We start from the raw sequence: 27,316 nt of genomic DNA on the forward strand, positions 1-27,316 counted from the left end.
GAAAAGATATATAAAAGTATTTCAGTCAAAGAAAACCTTGATAAATTCTCAAAACTTCAATGTGTATCATGTAAATAGAGATAGAGAGAGTAGAAGACAAGAGACTATATCAAAAAATTCAAAATATTAAATTATGATAATAAAAAATGATAAAATTAAAGTAAGAGGAAATTAACCGATGAAATTAAGAGAAAAATGAAGATTTAGATTGAACTCAAAAAATGCCACCCGACCGTCCTAATTTATGCAGTAATATTTGGATTTTGATATTCAAATAAACTTAAAATGAAGGGAGTCATATGTGAAATATTGTACTTCTCTTTATTTTCTTATCACGCCACGAAAAAGAGAGGGAAAGATAAAGAGAAAATAATGTTATCTACACTATTGATGGAATTTTAAATTTACTTCAAGCTCCAAAGTTACGAATTAAACTTAGCTCAATCTTTTAAATTATTGAATTAGACGAGATAGAAGAGTATAATAAATGATATTAACTAAAATTAATAAAATTGTAATTGCTTTTGTGTAATAAATAAATATTTAATTATTAAATCGATTATTTTTTGCGTGAGCCCATGCTTGCAGAATTGCCAAGAGAATACTTAACTGGGTCAGTCACGAACGTTCTTTTTTTTTTTTCTTCCTCCTCAACGTTGTTTAATAACCTTCAAAAATTAGTTGAGATCTCAAACAATATCTCTTTTCCCCATTGAATTGAGCAGATCATAGAAGGAATTTGAAAAGATGGTAGTTGTAGCAACTGTTAGGGAGTATATCAATCGCATGTTACAAGACATTTCTGGCATGAAAGTCCTCATTCTTGATTCCTTCACGGTTTGTTCTTTATTTGTTTGTTAGGGATATTTATGTATTTATTTTATTTTTTGTGTAATAAATCTTGTGATCTGGATAAGAGGGGTTGCCAGCACCCCCCACCTCCATATGTAGGTTGTGGGGTGGGGGAGAGCTGGTAGGGACTAGGGAGGGTAAAAAAGAAAATCTTGTTATCTGATGTTTTCCTTGGTCTGAGTTTATGTGTAGTTACAGATTAGTGTTAAGTGGGTGGTTTGATGAGAATCTTGAACTTAAAGAATGAAAAAAAAAGAAAGAATCTTGAACCCATTGGGAGCTTTAATCAGTCAATTAACCAATCAACTATTTCTATATTTTTGGGGTTAGCTATGTGAATCCTCTGTATCTATTCAGGTTTGTTTCAGTTTAATACAACAATATCATACTCGGTGTAATCCCACAAGTGGATATGGGGTCAATGAAACCAGCTTAGTGGTCGAACAAGAATTGTTAGCAATGCGGTCAATGAAACATTAAAGGAAAAAAGAAGTGCTCATTGCTGAGGCCACATTGAGAATTTGATCATAGAGGATATGGGGTAGATTTTGAGATGCAGAAATAGTATAATTAATTCCTAACTCTTTAGATAGTTGCTTAATACGTCTGATGGGGTCATGAGTTGCGGGAGTGATGGAGCCATGGAAATGTCATTGAAGTGATTGTAGTGAAGCAAAGATGTGAAACCCTTTGTTGTAGCTGGAGTTATGTGGTTGGATGAGGTAACTAGACTCTGGGTAATGCTTGCACACCTTACCCTACTAGTTTGTGTTGGATAAGCTGTTCTTTATAAATTTGATAGTTGAGCAGCCATTATACTTTCAAAGAGATGTAGACTGTGTGTTAATTCTGAAGATAGAGGATCAAGATTTTGATTCTTGCTGGAGTAGATTTGGGCATGATTTGGAACTCGGAGGTTCTGAATGACGCCTAAGCATCAAGAGACTCTATATAGATGGAAAAACATATCAGGAGCTTTTCTAATATAGTCACAATTTGCATTTTGGGAAGGGTGGAGGGAGAAATGATAGATGTTTTTGCTATGGATCTTCAGGGAAAGGATCGATTCAGAGGGCGATATATAAATTCAGCTCGTTAAGGGAAGGCTGGAACCGTAGAATTCAATGGAAGAGAGAACTCCGATCTCTTCAACTCATTAAAGGAGATTGAAACCTTAAAGTTCATTGGAAGAGAGAAATCCAATCTCTTGTTTTTTTTGCTTAAATACGACTTATTATTCAAAAAAACTTTAAATAGGAGTCATATTACATCAATATTCTAATCCTTATGAAAGTAAGAAAAATAAAACCCTATTCTAGAAATTCTAATCCTAATAAAAGTAGGAAACCTAAAACCCTATTCTAGAATAATTAATAAAGTTTCTTAAAATATAAATAAGTAATAAATAAAATTACTTAAAATAATAATTAAATACTTAATCAATTGACTTCCATGCATCCACAACATTACTCCCCTCACATTTCAAGATCTTGTCCTCAAGCTCAAATTTTAGCGAAGTCATCCAGAAAATCTGGAATAGTATCAACTTAATTATCCAATTCCAACCCTAGCCAACTTTTCTTGAAGTTTATGTTTATAATTTTCAACTCTATCAGTTTGCTGAAGCATGACTAATTTGCCCATGGGGTTGCTACTCGCTGGAAACAATATTTCTGAAATTCTTCCCAATTCATTGGTCCCTTAGTTCGTTTAAGCTGATAATAACATAATTGTACTTCTCTGCACATGTGAAACCCAACCACTCCCAACTTTTACCGCTTCTGTTTTATGTTGATTTTCAAAAAATTGTTCCCAACAATGTGCCCAAATTAATGGGTTGTTGGTATCGTCATAAGTAAGAAAATCCATATTTACATATTTAGGTATTGTCGAATTGGAATTACCACTTTTTGGGTGATTCTGATCGGCCAATTGAATAGGTAGTGTATTGCCTTTAGTAGCAGGAATTGTTGATCTGCCAGGGGCACTACTCGACCCTAGTTTGTGGGTTGGCTGGTTTTGTGGAGCCAATTCCCAAGCTAGACAATTGTTCTTGAATGACTTGGACAATTTTTTCGCTGAGGCATTCCATTGATGCAATTTTAGAGTCCATTGGGGTTATTGTAATCGCACGTTCTTTCTGGAATCTGGAATTAAGCTCATCGCCCATTGTGTTAGTCTCTGATACCAAATTGTTATGGATCTTTAGGAAAAGGATCGATTCACAGGGCGATATATAAATTCAGCTCGTTAAAGGGAGGCTGAAACCTTAAAATGCAATGGAAGAGAGAACTCCGATCTCTTCAACTCGTTAAAGGGAGACTGAAACCTTAAAGTTCAATGGAAGAGAGAACTCCAATCTCTTGTTTTTTCGTTGAAATATGACTTATTGATTATTCTTCAAAAAACCCTTTAAATAGGAGTCATATTACATCAATATTCTAATCCTTATGAAAGTAGGAAAAATAAAACCCTATTCTAGAATAATTAATAAAGCTACTTAAAATATAAATAAGTAATAAATAAAATTACTTAAAATAATAATTAAATACTTAATTAATTGACTTCCACGCATCCACAACAGTTTTATAGGAAGAAGCGAGACCTTTCAGAGTTTGAAGTCCAAATGCTTATAGTTGTTGGTTTTGTTGGTTTTAGGTGTAAGCTGAAGCTGTAAAATGATATTGTAATGATTTTGTTACTTATCTACATTGATTGAGGCGTGAGTAGATTTTTGCACTTTCTACAGATTTAGCTCCCATTTGGTGCTACTTATGTGTTCGAATGTGTCTTCGACGAACATTGTTTTGAGTCACATGACCACAACTGAAATTTTACTGGACAACTAGAACAATATAGAAGTTTTATGATGCACTAGTAGTGAATGCTCTCTGCAGCAACAAGTAAAGTAAGAGGCAGCAGGGAACTTGTCACACCCTAGGCAAACCCCGCATTGCGATAACATGGAGATATATTGTGTATATAAGAAAACAAGCCTTAGACCCTAAATACGTGCTTTAAAGCTGTGCGGTTTGGATCCAAAGCAGGCAATATCACTAGTGGGTTGGGCTATTACAGAACTGACAGATGCCAAATGGATGAAAACCCTATAATTTATCTTCTCGGTTCTATAGCTTTGTATCATATGTGTTTCCTACTATGTTCACTTCTTTTCTAGCAAAAGTTGTCTGTTCCAGAAGATTTTATGCAACCAACTTTCTAATAGCTTTTGTCTCTAGGAAGAGGAATAGAATATGCTTTATTAGGTAGGTTATCGAGTCTAAATGTAGAAAAATAGGAAACTTAGAAGGACCTGAAAATCGGTAAATGTGAACTAGTGGACTTCTGGAAGCCTAGCCCTGTGGTATCCGCCTGCATACAAGAATACAATTTGGAAAAAGCATTTGTCAGCTTTGGGAAGAATTTCAACTGTATGTGTAGTTAAAAATTGGACATGATATATAAGGGTTCCTTGAGTCGAGAATGGCCAAACCAAGTGTCTAGTCAAAATCTAATAGTTTCCCAGTTACCCATTTCCATCTTTATGTTTGCCCAAAAATTCCCACACATTTTTCTACATGACGAATTTATTTCCAGATACTCAGCACCATGGGGAAGAGGTTGTATATGACGCCCAAGGATGCAACATGCCATATTTTAGAAACAATAACATTCCTCCGGAGAGCATTATGTTCGCAGTTAGACCTCTAAAGCCATTTACGTAACAAACTTCTGTTGTGACTTTTTGAATCCCAAACAGCTAACCCCTAGCTTCTTTTCCATTGTTGCAGATCCATTTGGCCAAGTTTAAAACACCTTTTCCTTGTGGCATTGCCATAATAAGTTTCTCCAGGTTTTGTCAAGTCCTTTGGACACCGATGCTGGCATTAAATAGTGACATAGTGTGTGTAGAGAACGGGGCTAATACACTGTTAATGAGAACTAGTCTCCCTCCAAGAGAAAGAATTTGCCTTTTCCAATTTGATGGTTTCTTTTCACCCTTCTTTCTTTTTGTAGTATTTCATCCCAAATGGAAATAGAATTAGCTTTAGCCCCAAGAAGTCCCATATATTTGGTCAGCAAATAGTCAATATTACATCCCAAAGTTTCTGCTAGAAGGTTAATATTCTAAACCACATTTTCAGGAAAAGACCACTTTGGAGAAGTTTATTGCTCATTCGCATATTCTTTTGGTAGGTAAGTTGGTAAAATTATGGCCACAAATGACGTAATTCTGATATACTATCAAGTAGAAGCTTGACCAGAATAATAATTTATTTTGTTGGATTCTTAAGATGCTAGGTGTAGGTTAAGTTTTAGTTGATTATGTGAGAAATAATGGAGAAAAATATTATTGAATTGTTGTAACTTCATTATTATGAGAATTAATGGAGAAAAATATTATTGAATTGTGTGTTTACATAATTACATCGAGACCCTATTTATAGACACTATAGTACAATCTTTTTCCAAGTAGGATTTTTATATACCATTCCTATTTCTACTCATATTCTAACACTCCCCCTCAAGCCGGTGCATACAAATCTTCTGTACCTAGCTTGTTACAAATGTAATTAATACGAGAACCGGTGAGGGATTTGGTGAAGATATCTGCAAGTTGATTCCTTGACTTCACAAATTTTATAACAATATCTCCCGAGAGTATCTTTTCTTTGACAAAGTGACAATCAATCTCTATGTGTTTAGTCCTCTCATGAAACACTGGATTTGATACAATATGAAAGGCTGCTTGATTATCACACACAAGTTCGATCTTACCGGTTTCTCTGAATTTTAATTCTCTCAGCAACTGTTTGATCCAAACTAGCTCACAAGTTGCTACAACCATTGTTTGGTATTCTGCTTCCGCACTAGATCGAGCAACTACTCTGTTTCTTACTCTTCCAAGACACCAAATTACCTCCTACTAAAACACAATATCCGGAAGTAGAACGTCTATCAGAGGGTGATCCCCAATTAACATCTGTGTATCCAATGATATGCTCGTGACCTCAATCCTCAAAGAGTAGTCCTTTACCTGGAGCTGACTTTATATATCGCAGAATACGAACAATTGCATCCCAATGACTATCACAGAGGGAAGTGATAAACGATCTTACAACACTCACAGGAAAGGATATGTCAGGTCTTGTCACGGTGAGATAATTCAACTTTCCAATCAGCCGCAGACCTTTTAGGATCACTGAGTGGCTCCCCCTGTCCTAGTAGAAGTTTAACATTTGGATCCATAAGAGTGTCAATGGGTCTACATCCTATCATTCTTGTCTCCTCAAGAATGTCTAAGGCATACTTGCAATGAGAAATAACAATACCTATCTGGACTGAGCAACCTCAATACCTAGAAAATATTTTAGTCTGTCGAGGTCTTTGGTCTGAAAATGCTGAAAGAGATGTTGCTTCATTTTAGTGGTACCATCTTTATCATTGCCAGTGATAACGATATCATCAACATAAACCACCAGATAAATACACAGATTTGGTTGTGAATGTTGATAAAACACCGAGTGATCAGCTCCAACACGAATTATGCCAAACTGCCGAATTACTGTGCTGAATTTTCCAAACCAAGCTCGAGGGGACTGTTTCAGACCATAGAGTGACCTGCGCAATCGACATACAAGGCTACTAGACTCCCCCGAGCAACAAAACCAGGTGGTTGCTCCATATAGACTTCTTCCTCAAGATCACCATGCAGAAAAACATTCTTAATATCCAACTGATAAAGAGGCTAATGACGAACGACAGCAATGGATAGGAAAAGATGGACAGATGCTATTTTAGCCACTGGAGAGAAAGTGTCACTATAATCAAGCCCAAATATTTGCGTGTACCCTTTGGCAACAAGGCGAGCCTTAAGCCGATCAACTTGACCGTTTGGACCAACTTTGACTGCATAAATCCAATGGCAACCAACAGTAGCTTTACCTGCAGGAAGGAAAACAAGCTCCCAAGTACCACTCACATGTAAAGCAGATATCTCATCTATCATAGCCTGCTTCCATCCTGACTGAGAAAGTGTTTCACCTATAGTCTTAGGAATGGAAATAGAGGACAAAGATGAGACAAAAGCATAATGGGCTGATGATAAAGAATGATAACTCAAGAAAGTATAATGTGGGTTAGCATTATGGATGGAACGCATACCTTTTTGAAGTGCAACTGATTGGCTAGGAGAAGGCAAGTCCGCAGTAGTAGCAGCATCCGACGCATGAATCGTTTGGGACTAATGGTGGACACGGACAATAATGATAAGTCAGAAGTGGTGGCACTGTAGCTAGAGATGTAGAAGTAACCGTTGGTTCCTCAAAGGTTGGTTTGGGTAAGTCTTGAGATACGGGTAAGATCAAGGATGATGCGGGTAAAATCTCAGAGATATCAGGATGATCCGAAGATATATAGTAAGGTCGAGATTAAAAAAAAGTGATATCGACAGACATAAAGTAGCGAGAAAGATCCGGTGAATAACAACGATACCCTTTTTGAACTCGAGAGTAACCAAGGAAGACACATTTGAGAGCACGAGGGGCTAATTTTATCTTTTTCAGGGGCTAAGTTATGAACAAAACATGTACTCCCAAAGACACGAGGGGGGATAGAGTAGAGATGTGACTGTGGAAACAATATAGAATGGGGAACCTTATACTGAATGGAAGATAATGGCATTCTATTAATTAGATAACAAAATGTGAGGACTGCATCGCCCCAAAAATGCGGCTGAACATGGGATTCAATGAGAAGAGTGCGAACAGTCTTAAGAAGATGCCTATTTTTTTTCTGCTATACCATTCTGCTGAGGGGTAACGTACAAGATGTCCGGTGAACAATTTCTTGATGAGTCATAAACTCTTGAAACTGAGAGGATAAGTATTCTAAGGCATTATCACTACGAAAAGTATGAATAGAAATACCAAATTGAGTTTGTATTTCAGCACAAAAACTTTTGAATATAGAAAATATCTCAGAACGATCTTTCACTAAAAAAATTCAAGTACATCTTGGAAAATCATCAATGAATCTAGCAAAATAACGAAAACCTAAAGGTGAACTGACTCTACTAGGACCCCAAACATCAGAATGAACTAATGAGAAAATAGACTCCGAACGACTCTCAATACTACGTGAGAAAGTAGCACAGGTGTGTTTCCCAAGTTGACAGGACTCATAATCTAATGTGGATAAACTAGGCAAGCTAGGCACCATCTTTGGTAGCTTGGATAAACTCGGATGTCTCAAACGTTTGTGAATTAGGTTTGGAGGGTCTGTAATGAAGCATGCTATGAAGGAATTTGAAGAGGTAAGATGGTAAAGGCCTTGTGATTCATGTCCTGCGTCAATCGTCTGTCCTGTACTTCGGTCCTGCATTAGAAAAGAGTCATCAAAAAAAGTTATGCTACAATGAAGGGCACATGTCAAACGACTAACAGATGCAAGATTAAAAGGACAACCAGGGACATAAAGAACGGAGTCTAAAGGGACAGGAGATAGTGGTTTGGCCTGTCCAACTCCTTTTGGTTGTGTTCGGATCCCATTGGCTAAAGTAATTGCAGGAAGAGATTGTGAATAAACAATATCAAACTAAAGTGATTTGTTACTAGTAATATGATCAGAAGCACCTGAGTCCACAACCCATGGTCTAAGAGTATGTGAAACACAAGCAAAAGGATTATCAGCAATAGAGGCATCAGCTGGGCAACCGAGGCTACTTGTGGAGATGTCTGCTTACTTGCTCGATATTGAAGGAACTCATCATATTCTGTTTGGGCAATATGAGCATTATTGGATGGTCGATTAGGCTGTGGAGATATTTGCTTACTTGCTCGATTCCGAAGGAACTCATTATATTCCTTTACAACAATAGGATCATAACTGGGTGGTGGACCATGCAAACTATGACATATCTCCTGAGCATGTCCAACTTTATGACAATAACTACACTTCGATCAAGATTTTCCAGAACGACTTCCTCTTCGCCGATTTTCCATTGTTTGATATGTTCGTTTTTCTATGGTTTGAGATGCAAGAATATAAGAGTCAATTGTAGATGAGAGAATAACTCATCAATTGTAGGAACCGTAGGACTAGCTAAAATCTGATCACGTACAGCATCATGGTCAGTAGAAAGTCTAGTAAGTGTAAGAACTAAAAACATCTGTCTGTGCTCTTGTTGTTTTTCCACATCCGCAGTGACAGGCATCAATGTATCAAATTCTTCAATGACTGCTTGTACTTGTCCCAAGTAAGTAGACATATCAGATTCTTGTTTCTTCAAGTTGATCATTCGAGATATCACATCATAAAAATGAGATGTCATTAATGTATAAAGCACGAGCCTTTTTCCAAACTAAATAACACGTCTAGAATGGATGAAACAAGGACATCAACTTGGAATCAATAGATCGCCATGAGAGACTACATAATTCAGCGTCAACTTTCTCCCGTTGTTCATTAGCTTTCGCAACTTCCATGCTAGATTTTTCCTTTTCATCTACCACACTAGCCTTGTTCGTTGAGTGATCTTAGTCATCTTGACATTTGCACCACAACTCAACTGAGGAAGCCCAAGCTAAGTAATTTGAACTTCCCATTAATGGTTCGGAAGTGATCATAGGACTTGAACTTCCTATTCCAGTAGTTTTGGGGCCAAAAACATCATACCCAAAAGACATCTTGGAAATTTTAACTTGGAAACACCAAGACACAAGATCTGGATGTCTGAAAACTTGCATAAAAGAGAGAAAATTTTTTGATGTCGTCGGAACCCTAATTCCGACGGTCGGAATCTTTAAATATTGCCGAAAACTAAAAAAAGTAACTGGTCGGAGTCGAAATGGATCGGTGACCCCAACCAAAACAAGAACAACTAAAAAATTCGACCGGAAATGGGTTCACGCACCGGCGCGTGACCAGATCTTGCCGGAATTTCAGAATTCCGGCAGGCGTGTGGCTAGTATTTTTCCGTCGGTTTTGGTCGGGTTTTTTGTCGCATGAGCTTCCCGATCCTCTGGTGGTGGTGTATTTTTCACACAACCCACAAAATAAAAAAAGGACACAAATAGTCACCGGAATTGACGCACGGTGGCTGAGTTTTCTTTTCTTAAATTTCTCACCAACTCTCTGATACCATGTGAGAATTAATGAAGAAAAATATTATTGAATTGTGTGTTTACATAATTACATCGAGACCCTATTTATAGACATTATAGTACAATCCTTTTCCGAGTAGAATTTTTATATACTTCCTATTTCTACTCATATTTAACAATTATTACATTGAGGCCCTATTTATAGACACTACATTCTAATCCCTTTCCTAATAGGACACTACATTACAATCCCTTTCCAAGTAAGATTTTATATGGCATTCTTATTACTGCTTATATTTTAACACTCCCCCTCAAGCTGGTGCATAGAAGACATATGTACCAAGCTTGTTATGGATGTAATTAATACGAGGATCAATAAGGGACTTAGTGAAGATATATGCAAGAAAACTGATAAGGACTGCTTTGGACGTGTGGGAGACCTCAATTGAAACGGAACAAATGAAAAAATGATCCGAAAAGTAGTAAAAATCGCCGAAAAGTCTCTGTCGCAGGAAAATTACCAGAAACTGGTATAAAATATATGGGTTATCTTGAAATCAAGAGAAGAGTAGATCTTGAACAAGATAGTCACCGAAGATCTGGCTGAAACATACTCACGCGCTGGATTATTAGATTTGGTGGCTGAAAAGTGGTCACCATTTAAGGAAAAATTATATGGGTAGGGTAGGAATGATGACACGACCCTGCTGAGAAAGAATTATATAGGTAGGTCGGAATGATGGCATGATCCTATTGAGAAATAGAAATTATATAGGTAGATTCGGAATGACGACACAACCCTATTGAAAAATAGAAATTATATGGGTAGGGTTGGAATTATGGCACGACCCTACTAAAAACGAGAACTTATATGGATAGGGTCGGAATGATGGCACGATCCTACACAAATCAGATCTGAGGAGTCACCGTAAAGACGCATGGAACTACGCAAATCAGATCTAAGGAGTCACCAGGAAGACGCACGGTGCTATGCAACTCAGATATAAGAAAGTAGTCCGAAAAGATGCACGGTACTATGCAAATTAACTTTGAGTAGTCCGGAGAGATGCACGGTGCTACGCAAATCTGATATGAGAAAGTAGTCACCAGAAAGATGCATGGTGCTACATAAATTAGATATGAGAAAGTAGGGGAAGGAAGTGCAGTGGCCTAACTTTTGCTAACATGATCATTGGTCGGACAGGCGGCATATATGGGTTATAGCCGCCCACCGGCAGCGGAAGTTCTTTGATTCTCTACCAAGATCGTAGAGGCTCTGATACCATGTGAAAAATAATGGAGAAAATATTATTGAATTATTGTAACTACATTATTACATTGAGGCCCTGTTTTATTGACACTACATCCCAATCCTTTTCCTAATAGGACACTACATTACAATCTCTTTCCAAGTAGGATTTTATTTGCTATTCCTATTCCTGCTCATATTCTAACAAATTATACCTGCAAAATATCTTCTCGTGTTAATATTATCCATTCATAAACCGTTGCTGCCAAAGTATGTGAGTAAACCTTTATAAACCTGAGGTCAATTATGTTATTGTTGAGTCTCACATCTCAGTACTTCTGAGAAGTGCAATACAGAGTGGTGTTTAATTTTCGTGCTGGATGAGCAGGTTAGTTCTGTTAGTGTTGTGTACTCTCAGTCTGAGCTTCTGAAGAAGGAGGTTTTCCTCGTGGAGCTGGTAGATTCTATTTCCATGTCAAAGGAATCCATGTCACATCTTAAAGCAGTTTATTTTCTGAGGCCAACATCAGAGAATATCCAGCATATGCGTCGTCAACTGGCTAAGCCACGATTTGGAGAATATCACCTTTGTAAGTATGTCCTCTTTAATTGGATGTCATGAAAAATCTGTTAATATACGGCTGTGAACTGGTATTTTCAGAACTTAGTTTCGATGCTGTTGCCAGAGTTTCTCAAGAATGACACATTTCATATATGCTTTTTATTGTACAGTTTTCTCCAATATTTTGAAAGATACTCAACTTCATATGTTAGCCGATTCAGATGAGCATGAAGTTGTCCAGCAGTTGCAGGTATGCGTAGCTTTATCATTTTCTGCTATTTTATTATTTTAGTTCCTTGTAAGAAGAGCAAGTATTGTAGTTTGGTTTTTGTGTAAACATCTTTTCGTTTCCAGCACAATCTTTGTGCTGAAGATTCATATAATATACTGGGATATGTTACCTTCTAATAGAAGGGAGAAACCATTCACAATCAAAAAGAATATTGCATAGCACGGAAAAAATTTAGAAACCGTTGCTGAAACATCTTTCTATTGGAGCTCTAAAATTTTGTTGTAACCTTTAATTTGTTTAAATTTGTAGTTGAAACTAGAAATTTGCTGTGTTACATGATTATTGACGTGATTTGCAGGAATTTTATGCAGATTTTGTTGCGTTGGACCCTTACCATTTAACGTTAAATATGGCCGCAAACCACATGTATATGCTCCCAGCAGTTGTAGATCCATCAGGATTGCAGCAGTTCTGTGATCGAGTTGTTGATGGGATTTCTGCAGTTTTCTTGGCGTTAAAGCGAAGGCCCATTATTCGATATTCTAGGACATCTGATATTGCGAAAAGAATAGCACATGAAGCTTCTGTAAGCACGCCAACTGTTTCTTTATTTGTCCCTTTAACTAACTATTCGTGCTTTGTAGCGTACAAGCTCTATTATTAGGTTTATTGCCTTTCCCTTGCTTAGGGTCGAAGATATTGTTGATTTTGCATATTTGAGATTGGAAAATGAAAAAGTTGCACATGTTTTTCTTTCATCCATATTGCAGAAGCTGATGTACCAGCAGGAGAGTGGTCTTTTTGATTTCAGGAGAACAGAAGTTTCTCCATTGTTGCTAATAATTGATAGGAGGGATGACCCTGTGACTGCACTGCTTAATCAGTGGACTTATCAGGTATGGCTAGTCAGTAAGTTCTCCGCCATTGTTATTTCTAACAAATTGTGTCTCTTCTGTACTTCTGTTATTTCCATCAAATTGTGCCTCCTCTCTTCTTCTTCAAGTAACCTCGGAGTGTCACATAAATGCTTCTTGTTTGTGTTATGTACTTCTACAGGCAATGGTTCATGAGTTGATAGGCATTGAAGATAATAAGGTCAACCTGAAAAACGTTGCCAAATTGCCAAAAGATCAACAGGTCAAAAGTTCTTTCCTCTTGTATCTAAATACTACCTTGTTATCTTTTCCACAATGAATCATTTGCTGTTGATTTTTTATGCTTTCAGGAGGTTGTACTGTCATCTGAACAAGATGCATTTTTCAAAGCAAATATGTATGAGAACTTCGGAGATATTGGAATGAATATTAAGAAAATGGTGGACGACTTCCAACAAGTGGCAAAAAGTAACCAAAATATCCAGACGATAGGTTCGTATTGAGCTTGTAGTGTAGCTTGGGATGTACAGCAAGTGTTTCTGCTGCAACTCAAGCATGGTATTTTTCTAGTAAATAAGAAGCTTCTGTTCATAAGGCTTGCATCTTTGCAGAGGACATGGCTAAATTTGTAGACAACTACCCAGAATACCGAAAAATGCAAGGCAATGTTTCTAAGCATGTGACACTGGTTACGGAAATGAGCAAAATAGTTGAAGAACGGAAACTCATGTTGGTTTCACAGACAGAACAAGAATTGGCTTGTAATGGTGGACAAGGGGCAGCATTCGAGGTAGTTTGTTCCTTCAGGATTGAAGCATAACATTCTTATTAGTTATGGAAAAATATGTGGAGAGCTTGAGTAGAGAATAAGGAATATCTTGATTTACTCTTTTCTCAGTTTTCTACTTGTGATGGTTATTTGGACCAAGTTTTACATGCGAAATTCCTATTCTTTTTGATAAACTAGTTCACATTCTAAATTTTCTTTAATTGCATTGAAGATATAACTAAACCAAGGTAATGCTGCTTATAAGCAACACCAATTTTCTTTAACTTCTACTTTGGAACTGTAATTGAAATTATTGTTTTAACGAACAAATACTTCTAATGTCAACTGAAAGTAATGAGTTGTTTATGAGAGGGGAGGGGAGATGAGGGAAGAAAGACTTACTGTTACAACTTGCTAGTACTTTTGAAAACACTATTGCACATGATATACACAATCATGTATAGACAAGTCCTTGGCGACAAGAGCTTAGGTTGTATCAACTAACCTTGCAGCGTAGAAAGATATACATGGACTAATGTGATTTCATTTTGTCGTGAGCATATGCATTGATTAACCAAGGGATGTATGCTTCTGAGTTCGTATTGTGCTTGTTGTGGTAAAGGGTATTACTGTCACCAACTCTACTGATCCTCTTGGCTCCCAATTTTCACTTGCACGAAAAGTGAAAAAGAGAATTAATCCCATCACCTCTACCCACTTGGTATATGGTTACGTGTTGGTAATGTGTCAGCTAGCAATATGCATGGGGATGTGTCCAACAGCTTTATTGTTCTTGTGTGAAGTACTTTATTGCCTTTTAATTTTCTGGATACACCTGTTATAAATGTTGCAAATATTATGATTTGGGACCAATTAGGCGTAAATAGAAATTATAAAGAAAGCTTTAGCTTGTGCATTAAAGAAAGCATTGAAAAATGGGAAGAACTGTTCTGCTGTTAAAACAGTTTGTCTCTTATAGTTTTTGTTCATCTATTTGGATTTCTTTTAAATGGTCTAGGAACTTTTGGAAAGGCACTCTTGGTTTATTTACCATGTTTTTCTTGATTAGGCTAAGTAGAAATTCATCAATAATGATACTTAATAATTTTACATAAATTATAACGTGCTGCCCAATCCATGTTGTGTCTTCATTTTTTATTCTTAACAATTTTGGGGTAAATGCCATCTCAAACCCCTTGTCTCATGGGTCAACACTGGTTTATCCACCTTCCCCCTTGGGGACTTGAACTCCAATTTCAACAATTTTGTGTATCTGTTATGAATGTGTCCGTATCCATTCTTTTTGATGCTAAACCTAGATGGTCTCATAAATATAGAGTCGTATTTGCTTCTTTTTTGTCATTCTCATCTGTAAAGTGGTTATTCAAAATGCAAAATGGTCTCATAAATATAGTGTCATATTTGCTTCTAATTTGTGATTCTCATCTATTAAGTGTCTATTCAAATTACAACACATATAGGTTGCTTTTGAAAATCTACTTTGAAATTATTTATATGTCAATGAGTTCACTGGCCCTGACAATATTTTTGACTCTGGAAATGAAAAAAGTTTTTGTATTTCCTACAAGAAAAGAAGAGGTGGCAAATTTAGTTCAATCAAATACTAAGCTTTTTAATAAAAAGAATTCTCCTCTCTGTACTAATAAAATAATTCACTCACATCATTGATATGTTCAGCTTTAATGTTTCTTATAAGTTCACTGCAGTGGTAAATTAACTCTTTTTTCCAGTGAGTTCTTAGCTTAAATCTTGACTTGAGATTTATTACAAAGTAGTCTGTAGTCATTAATATATATATGCTGTTGGTACCTTGGTTGGAGAAATTCTTAGAAGCAAGTTTCAATTTTTGACACGTGTTACTTGCATTCAGATATCTGCCAAGTGAAACAATACAGTGGGACGATGGCTCTGAAACTGAACTGATTCTCATGTCAGATGTTCATAATGTTAAATGTTTTGACATGGATTGAGCTACAAATATTAATTATATTAATTAAATGTGCTATTCTGCAGTTTGACTTGTCTTTTACTTTAACACTAGTGACGTTACGATTTGAAAATCAGTGGAAGACAAAAGATCTTGGGTGTAATTTCTTTTCTATTCTGCTATGTCTACAGGCTGTGACAAATCTATTGAATAATGATAGTATCTCCGATATTGACCGCCTGCGCCTCGTCATGCTGTACGCCTTGCGCTACGAGAAGGAGAGTCCTGTTCAACTCATGCAGCTGTTCAACAAGTTAGCATCTCGGTCGCCCAAGTATAAGCCTGGGGTAAGGAGTAGTACTATGATTGTTGTACCTTTCAGTTTCTTTTTTGTGTTAGTCCTTCTATCTTAGTTCTGGTTGCTTTTATTACTTGTATCGTACAAATTGTTCTGTCTTTGCCCCATGTCTCTCCTTGTGAAAGAGTGAACAGTAGATAATTGTTGAGTGATCTGATCTGTTTAGCTCAACAAGATATTTCCTTACCTGTCCAACTTCTAGTGAATCAAGATAGCCGTTTGTTCCGGGATAAATAGTCATTATCTAGTCATTATCTGCTCTGCTACCATGAGAGGAGCTGATTCGGATTGTTGAAGCAATTCACGTAATCGTTGGTGGGTGTTAAAAAGTGATTGCTTCTGATGGGCTTCGAAGATATTTTGATGGCCTGGCCTTAAAGATTCTACTTCTCTGTTTGTGCTATGAAGTTTGTAAAAAGGGATAAAACGAGGAATTAACTATTGCATTCCTTAAACTCTTTTTTTTGTGTTTCATATAAGTAAGTACACAGTCAATAGACTTGTTTAGTTCATGCTTCTTGTTGGTTGTAGTTTATATGTAGGTATTGGTATCAAAGTATTGTTCAGTAGATTGTAATCTGCACTTGATGTTACATTGACAATTTTATCTGACAACTGAAATCATTTTTATTGGTTATGGTTTGAAGCTAGTGCAATTCCTTCTAAAGCAAGCCGGAGTTGATAAGAGAACTGGGGATCTGTATGGGAACAGAGATCTCCTGAACATTGCACGTAACATGGCTCGTGGGCTCAAGGTGTGTCTAGAAGTAGAATACTTTCTTTCTGTCTCTCTAATATGAACAGAAACCAGAAGTTTCTATAGGATGGTAGAAACATCTCTTCAAGTATTCGTACTTGTGAAAAGAAAATTTCACTTGATAGACAAGTTATTGATTTCTTTAGCCATGGCTGTATCTTTTTAGTTTTCTACGTGTACGATGCTTGAGGAGAACTTATAAAGGTCAATAAAAGACCTATTTCTCTGCCTGTAAGTTCATTTTAACATTTTTTTGATTAACTGGAAGCATTTCTTATATTCACCAATTGGGTGTTGTATGTACAGACACCCCTATGTATTACAAGCAGTTCGATTCTTTTTTGAATTTCTACAGAAGCACCAATTTAGCGCTGACGCAAAACGATAATGTAACAGCAGGTGATCGGTGTCCTCTTCAGATTGTTTGCTCAAACAACAACTACTAATGATAACTCTTCTATTCTTTAAACTGTTTCCCAGCATCACACTTTACACCATGTAAAAGAATCCACCTTTCTTGAAATGCTAGATCTCCATATGGTTTAAGCAGAAGCATCTCACAGATGACTCTGTCCAAGTTAAAATATCCTCCTCCTTCTGTGCAACCTCTGGAAGAACACCACGTCCTCTTTAACTTTCCAATCCTGTAGTTTTGTAAGAGCTACATTCCAAAATCCAGCTAACCTCTGTAATATATTTTTTTAGCATCGCTGCCAGTTGGGTTAGTTGATATCCTCTTCTTTGGACGGAGAATAAGTCTCAGAAATCATCTTTAAATGTGGTATTACCATTTAATACATCAAGCCAGAAACAGATGCAATTACTGTTGCACACATGTAAGCCGATCAACTTAGGAAAGTTATTTTCCTTCATGATACTTCCGATGTCCCAACTCCCAAGTAGTTGTCAATTTCTTAGAGAACCATGTATGTAGGTCACATCCATGCTCATAAACTGATTTTCCTCCACTCTTCAATGGACTTGTGCAATTGGATTCTCTGCTTGCCTAGTCCCTCTTGATTAATCTAAAATATGTTTCCAAATAGAGAATCTAAGACTTTGACATTGCTTGAAATGAATCCTAAAAATTTTAGCTACTTCATAACTTAGCAAATTTTGAACAATTGAACACAAATGTCATTTGTGATACTTCCCGTTCCCAGAGTTATAATGTCTCTCCTCCCCACCAAAATGATTTGCACTTTACTTTCCAATACTTTCTAGATGTAGATGTTATTGGTTTACATTTGTCTTTTGTCACAGGGGGTTGAGAATGTGTATACCCAGCATCAACCTCTTCTATTCCAAACCATGGAGAACATCACCAGGGGGCGGCTGAGAGATGTGGACTACCCTTATGTAGGAAATCACTTTCAACAAGCGAGGTCAGTTAAGTGAGCTGCAATGATATTTCAAATTTTACTATTTCCATATAATTTTCAGCCTTTTTTCTAGTTTAAGTGCCCCAAGACAATAAGTAGTACTCTAGCCAATTGACTTGTTTTTTATTAGCAAAACTTTAGCAGTTTGACTTAGGAAGTGCAACTACTTTCTATAGATAATTCTGGCATTAATGAAATCTTTCTCGTAGTATGTATCTTGAATACTGAAGCCACAATGTGTGTTGTGATTAAAATTTATAATTTAGCCATTGTAGCAATCGGCAGGTGCTACATCTTGATTTTGTACGTCTTAAATAGGGGTCAATTGATTTCTTTTGTGGTTATGCTAATGCATTGAACAAAGTTAATTTTGTAAACCAACTAGTACCATTATCTTTTTTTATCACAAGTCCATTCCCTTGTTAAAGATGACAAAGGTTACAATTTCTGGGTGTGTTTGGTATGATGGAAAATGTTTTCCTGGAAAACAAGCTGATTTCTTACTTTTTTTCTTATGTTTGGTTGGCGGATGAAAAATATTTTCCGAAATTCTAGTATTTGGTTGGTGAATGAAAAAATATTTTTCAAAAAATACATTTTAGTGTTTAGCTAAAGCGTAAAAATACATTTTAAAATTCTTTTTTTTTTTTAAATAAATTAAAAAAATTAAATCTTTTTTTGGGAAGGGGCTGGTTGGTGGGTTAGGGGTATCAGAATAGGTAGTAGGGGTGGGGTAAGAAAAGTTTTGAATTTTTTTGTTAAGAAAAAAAATTAAAAATTTAGCCTGAATAAGATGGAGATGTGGTTTTTGGAGGGGGGGTGGGTAGGGGAGTGAAGGGGAAGGGGGAAGAAAAAAATTGAAAACTTTTTAAAAATAATTTTTCTTTTTGAGGTTTGTGGGCGGGGGGGGAGGGGTTTAGGGGGTAGGAGAAAAGTTTGAATTTTTTAATAAAATGTAGATATTGTTTTTGGAGGGGGGCTGGGTGGAGGTGGGGTGGGGATAGGGGATGGACTAAGAAAAAATTTGAAATACTTTTTAAAACAATTGAATTTTGGGGGTGGGGGCAGGGGTAGGGGTAGGGGTGGTGTCGGGGATGGACTAAGAAAAAAAATTTAAAATACTTTTTAAAATAATTGAATTTTGGGGGTGGGGGTAGGGGTAGGGGTAGGGTAGGGGTGGTGTTGGGGTGAATAGGGTATTGGGAGCGGGGGGCGGGATAGATGATTTTGAAAATTGTATGAACATTTCAACTTTAAAATGAGGTTGAAAGAGAGTTTTGGAAAATGTTTTCTTACTTTTTAAGGGAAGTCATTTTCATTAGATTTAAGAAAAATAAGTTGATTTGGAAAACATTTTTCAAAACATATGAGCCAACCAAACATAAGAAAACTAGAAAACATTTTCTTTAAAATGTTTTCCTTCATACCAAACACACCCTCTATGTAAATGCTCCCAGGCACGGATACCTAGGACCTTCTCTCTCCTACTTTCTAGGACTGCAAAAGCATCTTTTTCCGGCACCGATCACCGGAATAGAACCCTTTTTTCTTAACCAATCAGTAATCACACCCACTGTGGTTATTGCTTCGACCTCCTTCAATCTCTTTAATCGATTAGTGCCATGGCGGATGACAGAATCTACTTTAATGCGGGTTTCAAGTTATTTGATATCACTAGATGGAGCTCTGGGAACACAACCTAGTTCGACTGGGTTGAAAGAAGCAGGAATAGGATGAGAAGGCTAACTCTAAACAGGAAGGTAATGGAGTGGATTTGCTGCATTCTCAAAGAAGCTTCTAGCGACAAGAAGAATGTGGTAAGAAGATGGAGAATGAGAGACCAAATGTCGGAATTTTATGGCACCAGGAAATATAATGTACATGGAAGGTTCATGAGCTTTCTGTCTCTCAAAGGGGAATCTAGAGAAGTTATTATACTGCCGGAATTAGCCATAAATGCGGGTTGGAGAGACATAGCTTTTAAAATTGAATGCTTCGTTAATAGCTCTCCACAACAGAGGTTTAAACAGCCACCAAAGTAAATTGCTCCATACGCCAAGGTGGTTGAAAGCAGTAAATGGAAAAAACAACCTCAAGGGAAAGGACACACTGAAGAGAAGGGCCCACTAGGGAGGAGTATCATAGGTCTTTTTGGAAAAAAAGGAACCCCCAACCCTAGCACCTGGAAGGAAGCATTTGGAGCTAACATCTACGAAATGGCAGGCCATCTTTTCCTCTTTGAATTCCTAAATAAGCATATAGCATATGGCTAAACAGATCCTTCAAGAAGAATGGATCTGGAGAAACGATAAGGTTCAACTTGAATGGTGGAATCCTCTAGTTGGATGTGTCCCATCCTTGCAGAAAATTAATTCAACTTGGATCAGAATAATAGGGCTACATTTGCATTTGTGGTCCAAAGCAATCTTCCAAGAGATAAGTGATAGATGTGGAGGATAGTTAAGAACAGAGGAGGAGACAGACCTAAGGAACCACCTCAAATGGGCCTGAATCGAGGTCAAAGGAGATGGAAGCAATATACCCACAAAGGTTGACATATCCAAAGAAGGCTACAAATTCAAAATACCGATATGGGTCGAAAAACCCACTATCTTTGAGAGAACTCAGTCACCGATCCGATGATATCTCAGAAATCCATGACGGCGCCAGAGAAGTCAAGAGGGAACAGAAACTTAGATGGGGTTTTTGCAGAGAATTCTGGACAGAGTCCAAGGGGAACGATGGGTATTGACCAGTGGACTAGAGCGCCTTTTGAACTCATTAACAGCATAGCAAAGTTGACAGCTCTTGATTGGACAAATTAAGTGTGCAACAGATAAAATTCAAATAAAAACTCAGGTGAGGTGAGGGGCCAGTGAGCTTTTTAATGAAAAAAGAGGAGACTTGGGGCCTGCCCAAACCTAACCAGAAGACTGTAGGCAATTTGGGCTAGCTCAAGTCTGTCAGATCTACAAGATATCATCACCAACAAAGAAACATAGCAAGTGAGCAACTACGAGAAGTGAGCGACACAATGGAAAACATGAAAGAAACAGAGGGGAGTTCAATGGTGACTAAAGAAAGGGGGCAAATAATGACAAGAAACAACCAATTGTGATCTGCAATTCATGCATGGGTGGAGTAATTTGGGATGTGGAAGAAGCTATGCCTATTGCGATTGAACATGTTGCACAAATCACTGAAAAGGGGGAGATTACATTAGCCTGGGTTCGCCGGAGCATCATTAAGCTCGACAAGAAGTTTGGGGTTGATTTTAAAGGACACGAAGAGGAAGCCATGGAGCTGCTCATGCAGATAGATGCTTGCAGACAGGCCAGGCTAGGAAGATGGAGGCTCCTCCAGAAATCAGGAAAACCAGGCTCAAAGGCGCAAACGAATTAAAAAACTTAATCTTCTTCGATGTTAAATTTAAAAGCAATGAGGGCAAGAACAAGGGGAAAAGGCGTACACAAATTGAGTCATGAAGCTCAATTTGGTGTCTTGGAATGTTAGGGGATATGATGGGGAAAGAGGAGGGTGGTGAAAAATTGTATAGAACACTGCAGGGCCGATATTATTTGTTTGGAGGAAACTAAACTGCAAATGCCCACGTGGAAGCAAGTGATACAAGGGGAGGAATAATCATGTTGTGGGATAGTAGAGTGTGGAAGGGAGATGTACTGGAAACAGGGGTTCACACACTAACTTGCAACTTTGAAGCTTTGTTATAAAATTTTAATTGCCACATATCAGGGGTTTATGCTCCAAATGATAAGGTGGAAAGAAAGAGGTGTGGGATGAGTTAGGGGCTATTAGAGGTTTAATGGAGGGGCCTTGGGCAGTACATGGGGATTTCAATGTATGCAAATTCCCTTCTGAAAAAAAGAAACTGTCAGAGAAGATCTTCAGCTATGGTAGAATTTTCAGACACCATAGAAGATTTAAAACTGATTGACCAGCCACTAGAGGTTGGTACTTTTACATGGTTCAAAGGCGACATGCACATCACAGCTACAAGGATAGACAATTTTATTTTCCTCTGAATGGAATGAACAATTCAGCAAAGGGAAACAAACTGTTCTACAGAGATTGGCCTCAGATCATGTTCCTATAGCTTTTCAATCTGGTCCTTGGGACCAGAATAAGTCATATTTTAAGTTTGAAAATAGGTGGTTGAATACAGTGGGCTTCAAAGACAGAATCAGCACTTGGCGGAATTCCTTTACTTTCGATGGTAAACCTGATTACATACTAGCCTGCAAGTTGAAAGCTTTGAAAGGGAAGCTCAAAGAATGGAGTAAGGAGGAAAAAAGGAACTTGCAAGTCCAAAGGACCACTTTGCTCAACAAAATGGCAAGGTTAGATTCCGTAGGGGAGTCCAGAGCTCTTACTGGATGTGGTAAAGAGTGACATCATGGATGCATTCCATAACTTTTATGAATCATGAGATGTTCGAGAAAAGCTTCAATGCTATATATATTGCTCTGATTCCTAAGAAGAAAGCCAAAGAGTTGAAGGACTTTAGACCAATCAGCTTGATAGGAAGCTTCTACAAGCTACTGTCGAAAGGTACTGACTGAAAGAATTAAGAGGGTAATGGACAGGCTGGTAAATTCTCAACTGATGGCATTTATCAGAGGAAGACAGATCATGGATGCTATATTGATAGCAAATGAGGCAATGGACTCCAGAATGACACAAAAAAGCCTGGAATTCTATGTAAACTGGATATAGAAAAGGCTTATGACCATGTTAACTGGGGTTTCTTGTTGAATATACTTAGAAGAATGGGATTTGGTGAGAAGTGGATTAGTATCTCCAGTATGAAGTTCTCTGTCCTCATTAACGGGGCACCCGAAGGTTTCTTTTCAACCCAAAGGGGGGGAATAAGACAAGGAGATCCTCTATCTCCTTTCTTATTTATTCTAGCCATGGAGGGCCTTAATAATATGATAAAGACAGCAAAACACAACGGATTGATATCTGGTTTTGAGGTGGGTACCAATAATGCAAGTTACCTGGAGGTGACTCACCTTCAATATGCAGATGAAACCCAGATATTTCGCGATGCAAATGAAGAACTGATGAAATACTTAAGAGTTATCTTGGTACTCTTTGAAGGAATTTCAGAATTGCATATCAATTGGCGTAAGAGTCGCATTTACCCCATCAATCCCGTATCAAACGTAGAATACTTGGCTTTAATTTTGGGTAGTAAAGTGGGAACCCTACCCTCTATTTACTTAGGGATGCATCGGGGGGCTAAATCAAGGTCAATAGAAATCTGGGATAATGTGCTAGAAAAATGTCAAAGCAAGCTGTCTAGATGAAAACACAATACTTATCTATGGGAGGCAGACTTACACTTATCAATGCAGTCCTTGATGCTCTCTCAATCTGTATGCTGACCCTTTTCCCTATCCCAACAAGTGTTATACAGAGGCTGGACAAAATCAGGAGAGCCTTTTTTTTTTTGCAAAGCAACAAAATCAAAAAAGGGTATCACCTTGTGAAGTGGAAAGTACTCGTAACCGGTAAAAAGCAGGGAGGCCTGGGTATCAAAAACTTGAAAAATTAGAGCAAAGCTTTGAAACTGAAGTTGTTATGGAGATATGCTCATGAATCTCAATCTCTATGGAAGAATGTGATCAGGATGAAATATGGGAAGGAGGATGGCTGGGTCTCTAAGGTAGCAACCAACCCTTATGGCGTAACAATTTGGAGGTCAATCAGGAGTTGGTGGCATATCATGCAAAGCCACACCACTATCAAAGTCTATGATGGTAGCAAGACCAGTTTCTGGAAAGATAGGTGTTTAGGTGATAGAAATCTTTCAAAAATGTTCCCCGACTTGTTTGAACTAGCTCAACACAAGGATAAGTCAGTGGTTGATTTGTGGTCTTCACAAGGATGGGACTTGAGCTTCAGGAGAAGAATGAGAATGAATGATTGGGAAATTCCAAGAATGGTTGAATTCTTCAAAGTGCTTGAATCATTTTAAGGAATTAAAGAGGAGACGCACATAATGTGGTGGAATGAACAAAACAATGGAACTTACAAAGTTAGCTCCGGATTCAAGCTCCTAAACAGGTCAATGACACAATCTGGCAGGTGGCCTTGGAAACAAATCTGGAATTCTAAAATTCCCCTAAAGGTGGCATGCTTCTCATGGTTGCTAACAAAGGAGGTTGTACTAACACACGAAAACTTGAGAAAGAGGAATATAATTTGTCACACATTGTTGCTTGTGTGGAGAGGCAGCGGAGATAGTGGGACATCTATTTTTGCATTGTAGGATCACTGACCAGCTAGGGGAGATTTTCATCAATTTCAGAGGCATACAATGGGTAATGCCTAGCAAGATTGTTGACACTCTATCTAGCTGGGAGGAAGCAGGAATGGGAGCAAAGAATAGGGCTTACTGGAGGATCATTCTAGCTAGTATCTGGTGGACTATCTGGAGGGAAAAGAATGCTAGAAGTTTTGAAGATAGAAGTAGAACTTTACAACAGATCAAAATCGACTGTATTTTGCTTTTTTGTTTTTGGTGTATAAAAAGCTCCCCTGTAGAGGCAGAAGACATCCTATAAGTTTTAGAGTCTTGCTAGGTTGAGGAGCTTTTTATTTATTTAATTAGATACATTTGTAAATGGGTGTTCAGCACTACCTTAGTGCAGGTTTATAATACAAACGTTACATTCTCAAAAAAAAAAAAAAAATTCCTTGTTAACACGGGCTGGGTAGAAGCTGTGAAAAGAAAATAGAGGCACCATATGTTAACAGCCAATTCCCTTGTTAACACGGGCTAGGTAGAAGCTGTGAAAAGAAAATAGAGGCACCATATGTTAACAAGGACTTCCTTTACAATCTCTGTGAAGCCAACTACAGAATACGTGGCTCTTGATCTCTCTCTGATTAACCTTCACTATCGCATGTTTTGGACAACATCCTTTTGCCATAGATTTCTTCAAGTCCCATATATCATGTTAGGCTTGCCTACTATGATTACGGAACTATTTATGAATTTTTGGTTGATTTCAAAGTCAAGCAAATCATCAAGTTAAGTGGATATTGTTGCATTTAAATTATGATTATACTATTATATAAGTTATTATGGCAAGGCAATCGAGGAATAGAGCCATTTATTGTGGAAATTGACTGAGATAAAAAATATTGTACAATTGTTCTTTTTGTTCTTCTGATAAGTAATATTTTATCAATTAAAAAGCACTAAGCTGCTGGGGACAAAGCCCCCGGGCCTGATGGCTATTCAATGGCCTTCTTCAGCCAGTGTTGGGATATTATCCGTCATGATTTGATAGCTGCTATGCAGAACTTCTATATGGAAGGGATATTTGAGAAAAGTATGAATGCCACCTTTATCGCATTGATTCCTAAAAAGGTGGGGGCTATAGAGTTGACTAATTTCAGGCCCATTAGCTTGGTAGGAGGGGTATACAAGATCATAGCCAAATTGTTGGCCGAAAGATTGAAAAAAGTCACTCATAAACTAATAGACAGGCAACAAATGACCTTCATCAAAGGAAGGCAGATAATGGATGCAGTGATGATAGCGAATGAACTGGTGGATTCAAGAGTAAAGAGCAACCAACCTGGTATCCTATGCAAACTTGACATTCAGAAAGCATATGATCACTTGAATTGGAGCTTTCTTGTGAAGATACTACTGAAGATGGGGTTTGGGACAAGATGGATAAGATGGATCAAGCAATGTATGAGCACAGTCAGATTTTCAGTTCTGATTAATAGAAACCCCAATGGTTTTTTCCCTTCTCAGAGAGGTTTGAGGCAAGGAGATCCTCTTTCTCCTTTCTTGTTCATACTAGCAATGGAAGGATTGAGCAATCTCATCAATACAACAAAATCTAAGGGGTTGGTCAGAGGATTTCAAGTAGAGAACAGGGCGGAGAACAACTTAGAGATCACACATTTGCAGTATGCAGAGGACACTCTAGTGTTTTGTAAAGCTATAGGAGAACAATTCTTAGTTCTAAGGGCCATTTTCATAATTTTTTAAGTAGTTTCAGGGGTTACACATCAATTGGAATAAAAGTTACATTTACCCCATCAATGAAGTAATAGAGATTGAAGAACTGGCTGACACTTTGGGGGGACAGGTGGGAGAGCTACCCACAACTTACCTGGGAATGCCTCTAGGAGCAAAAAGCAAATCAAAGGGAATTTGGAGCGGAGTGATAGAGAAGTGCGAAAGAAGGTTGGCATCGTGGAAAAGTCAATTTTTGTTCAGAGGGGCGAGATTGACTCTGGTAAATAGTGTAATTGATGCTTTACCAACCTACATGATGTCAGTATTTCCAACTCCAGCTAGTGTGATCACCAGGATTGAGGTAATCAGAAGAACCTTTTTCTTGAAAGGCAACGACGATAAGAGGAAATATCATTTAGTCAAGTGAGAAGAGATGACAATAAACAAGAAGATAGGGGGGTGGGCATAAGAGATCTAAAGACCCAAAATCGAAATCTAATGATGAAATGGCTATGGAAATTTGCATCTGCAGAGAATCTTTTATGGAAGGAAGTGATCATGGACAAATATGGCATGGAGGATAAGTGGATGACAGTAAGGGTAGATTCGCCATATGGATTCAGCGTATGGAGGTCCATCAGGAGTTTATGGGATATAGTGTTAGAAAGATCAAGCTTCAAAGTTGGAAACGGCAGAAAGATTTTCTTCGAAAGAAAGATGGTGTGGCCAGTACTCATTGAGCCGAATGTTCCCAGATCTTTATAATCTATGCCAACTGCAGCAAGCAACAGTAGCTGAATTGTGGACTGGCCAGGGATGGAACTTACATTTCAGGAGAAACCTAAACGATTGGGAGATAAGCTGGATAGCAGAATTCTATATCACAATTGCACAAATCAACAATCTATCTGGGGAAGAGGACTCAATGGTATGGAAGGCGGATAAAATTTGTGCCTACAGAGATCTCAACACTACAGGTGTCTCGGAAACAGAATGGCCTTGGAAGATGATATGGAGCACTAAGATACCTTACAAAGTAAATTGCTTCACCTGATTGCTGGCCAAGGAGGCGGTTTTGACACATGAGAATCTGAACAAAATAAGCTTTCACCTATGATCCAGGTGTTTTTTGTGTGAAGAACAGGTAGAGACAGTCAACCATCTTTTTTTACATTGCAAGTGGACTGACCAGCTATGGCAAATGTTCATCAATATGAGGA

At 37.7% G+C, this 27,316-nt stretch overlaps 1 protein-coding gene across 6 annotated transcripts in view; it reads left to right on the top strand.

Annotated features, from left to right (window-relative positions):
* Positions 1-558: 558 nt before the first annotated feature.
* LOC107867723 (vacuolar protein sorting-associated protein 45 homolog) overlaps positions 559-27,316 on the top strand; it is a 29,377-nt gene continuing 2,619 nt past the window's right edge. For 3 of the 6 annotated variants that reach the window (XM_016714103.2, XM_047410383.1, XM_047410382.1), the window contains exons 1-11: positions 559-613; positions 11,594-11,795; positions 11,938-12,017; positions 12,358-12,585; positions 12,770-12,895; positions 13,056-13,136; positions 13,225-13,366; positions 13,486-13,664; positions 15,783-15,938; positions 16,597-16,704; positions 17,970-18,091. In XM_016714103.2, the coding sequence (XP_016569589.1) occupies positions 11,678-11,795; positions 11,938-12,017; positions 12,358-12,585; positions 12,770-12,895; positions 13,056-13,136; positions 13,225-13,366; positions 13,486-13,664; positions 15,783-15,938; positions 16,597-16,704; positions 17,970-18,091 (1,340 nt within the window). In that variant the 5' untranslated portion in view covers positions 559-613; positions 11,594-11,677. Of the gene's footprint in view, positions 838-11,593; positions 11,796-11,937; positions 12,018-12,357; positions 12,586-12,769; positions 12,896-13,055; positions 13,137-13,224; positions 13,367-13,485; positions 13,665-15,782; positions 15,939-16,596; positions 16,705-17,969; positions 18,092-27,316 lie in introns of all 6 variants that reach the window. The other 3 variants (XM_016714099.2, XM_016714100.2, XM_016714101.2) reach the window with 2 other exon arrangements.

Source organism: Capsicum annuum, chromosome 4, assembly GCF_002878395.1.
Source record: "Capsicum annuum cultivar UCD-10X-F1 chromosome 4, UCD10Xv1.1, whole genome shotgun sequence".
Taxonomy (NCBI): Eukaryota; Viridiplantae; Streptophyta; class Magnoliopsida; order Solanales; family Solanaceae; genus Capsicum; species Capsicum annuum.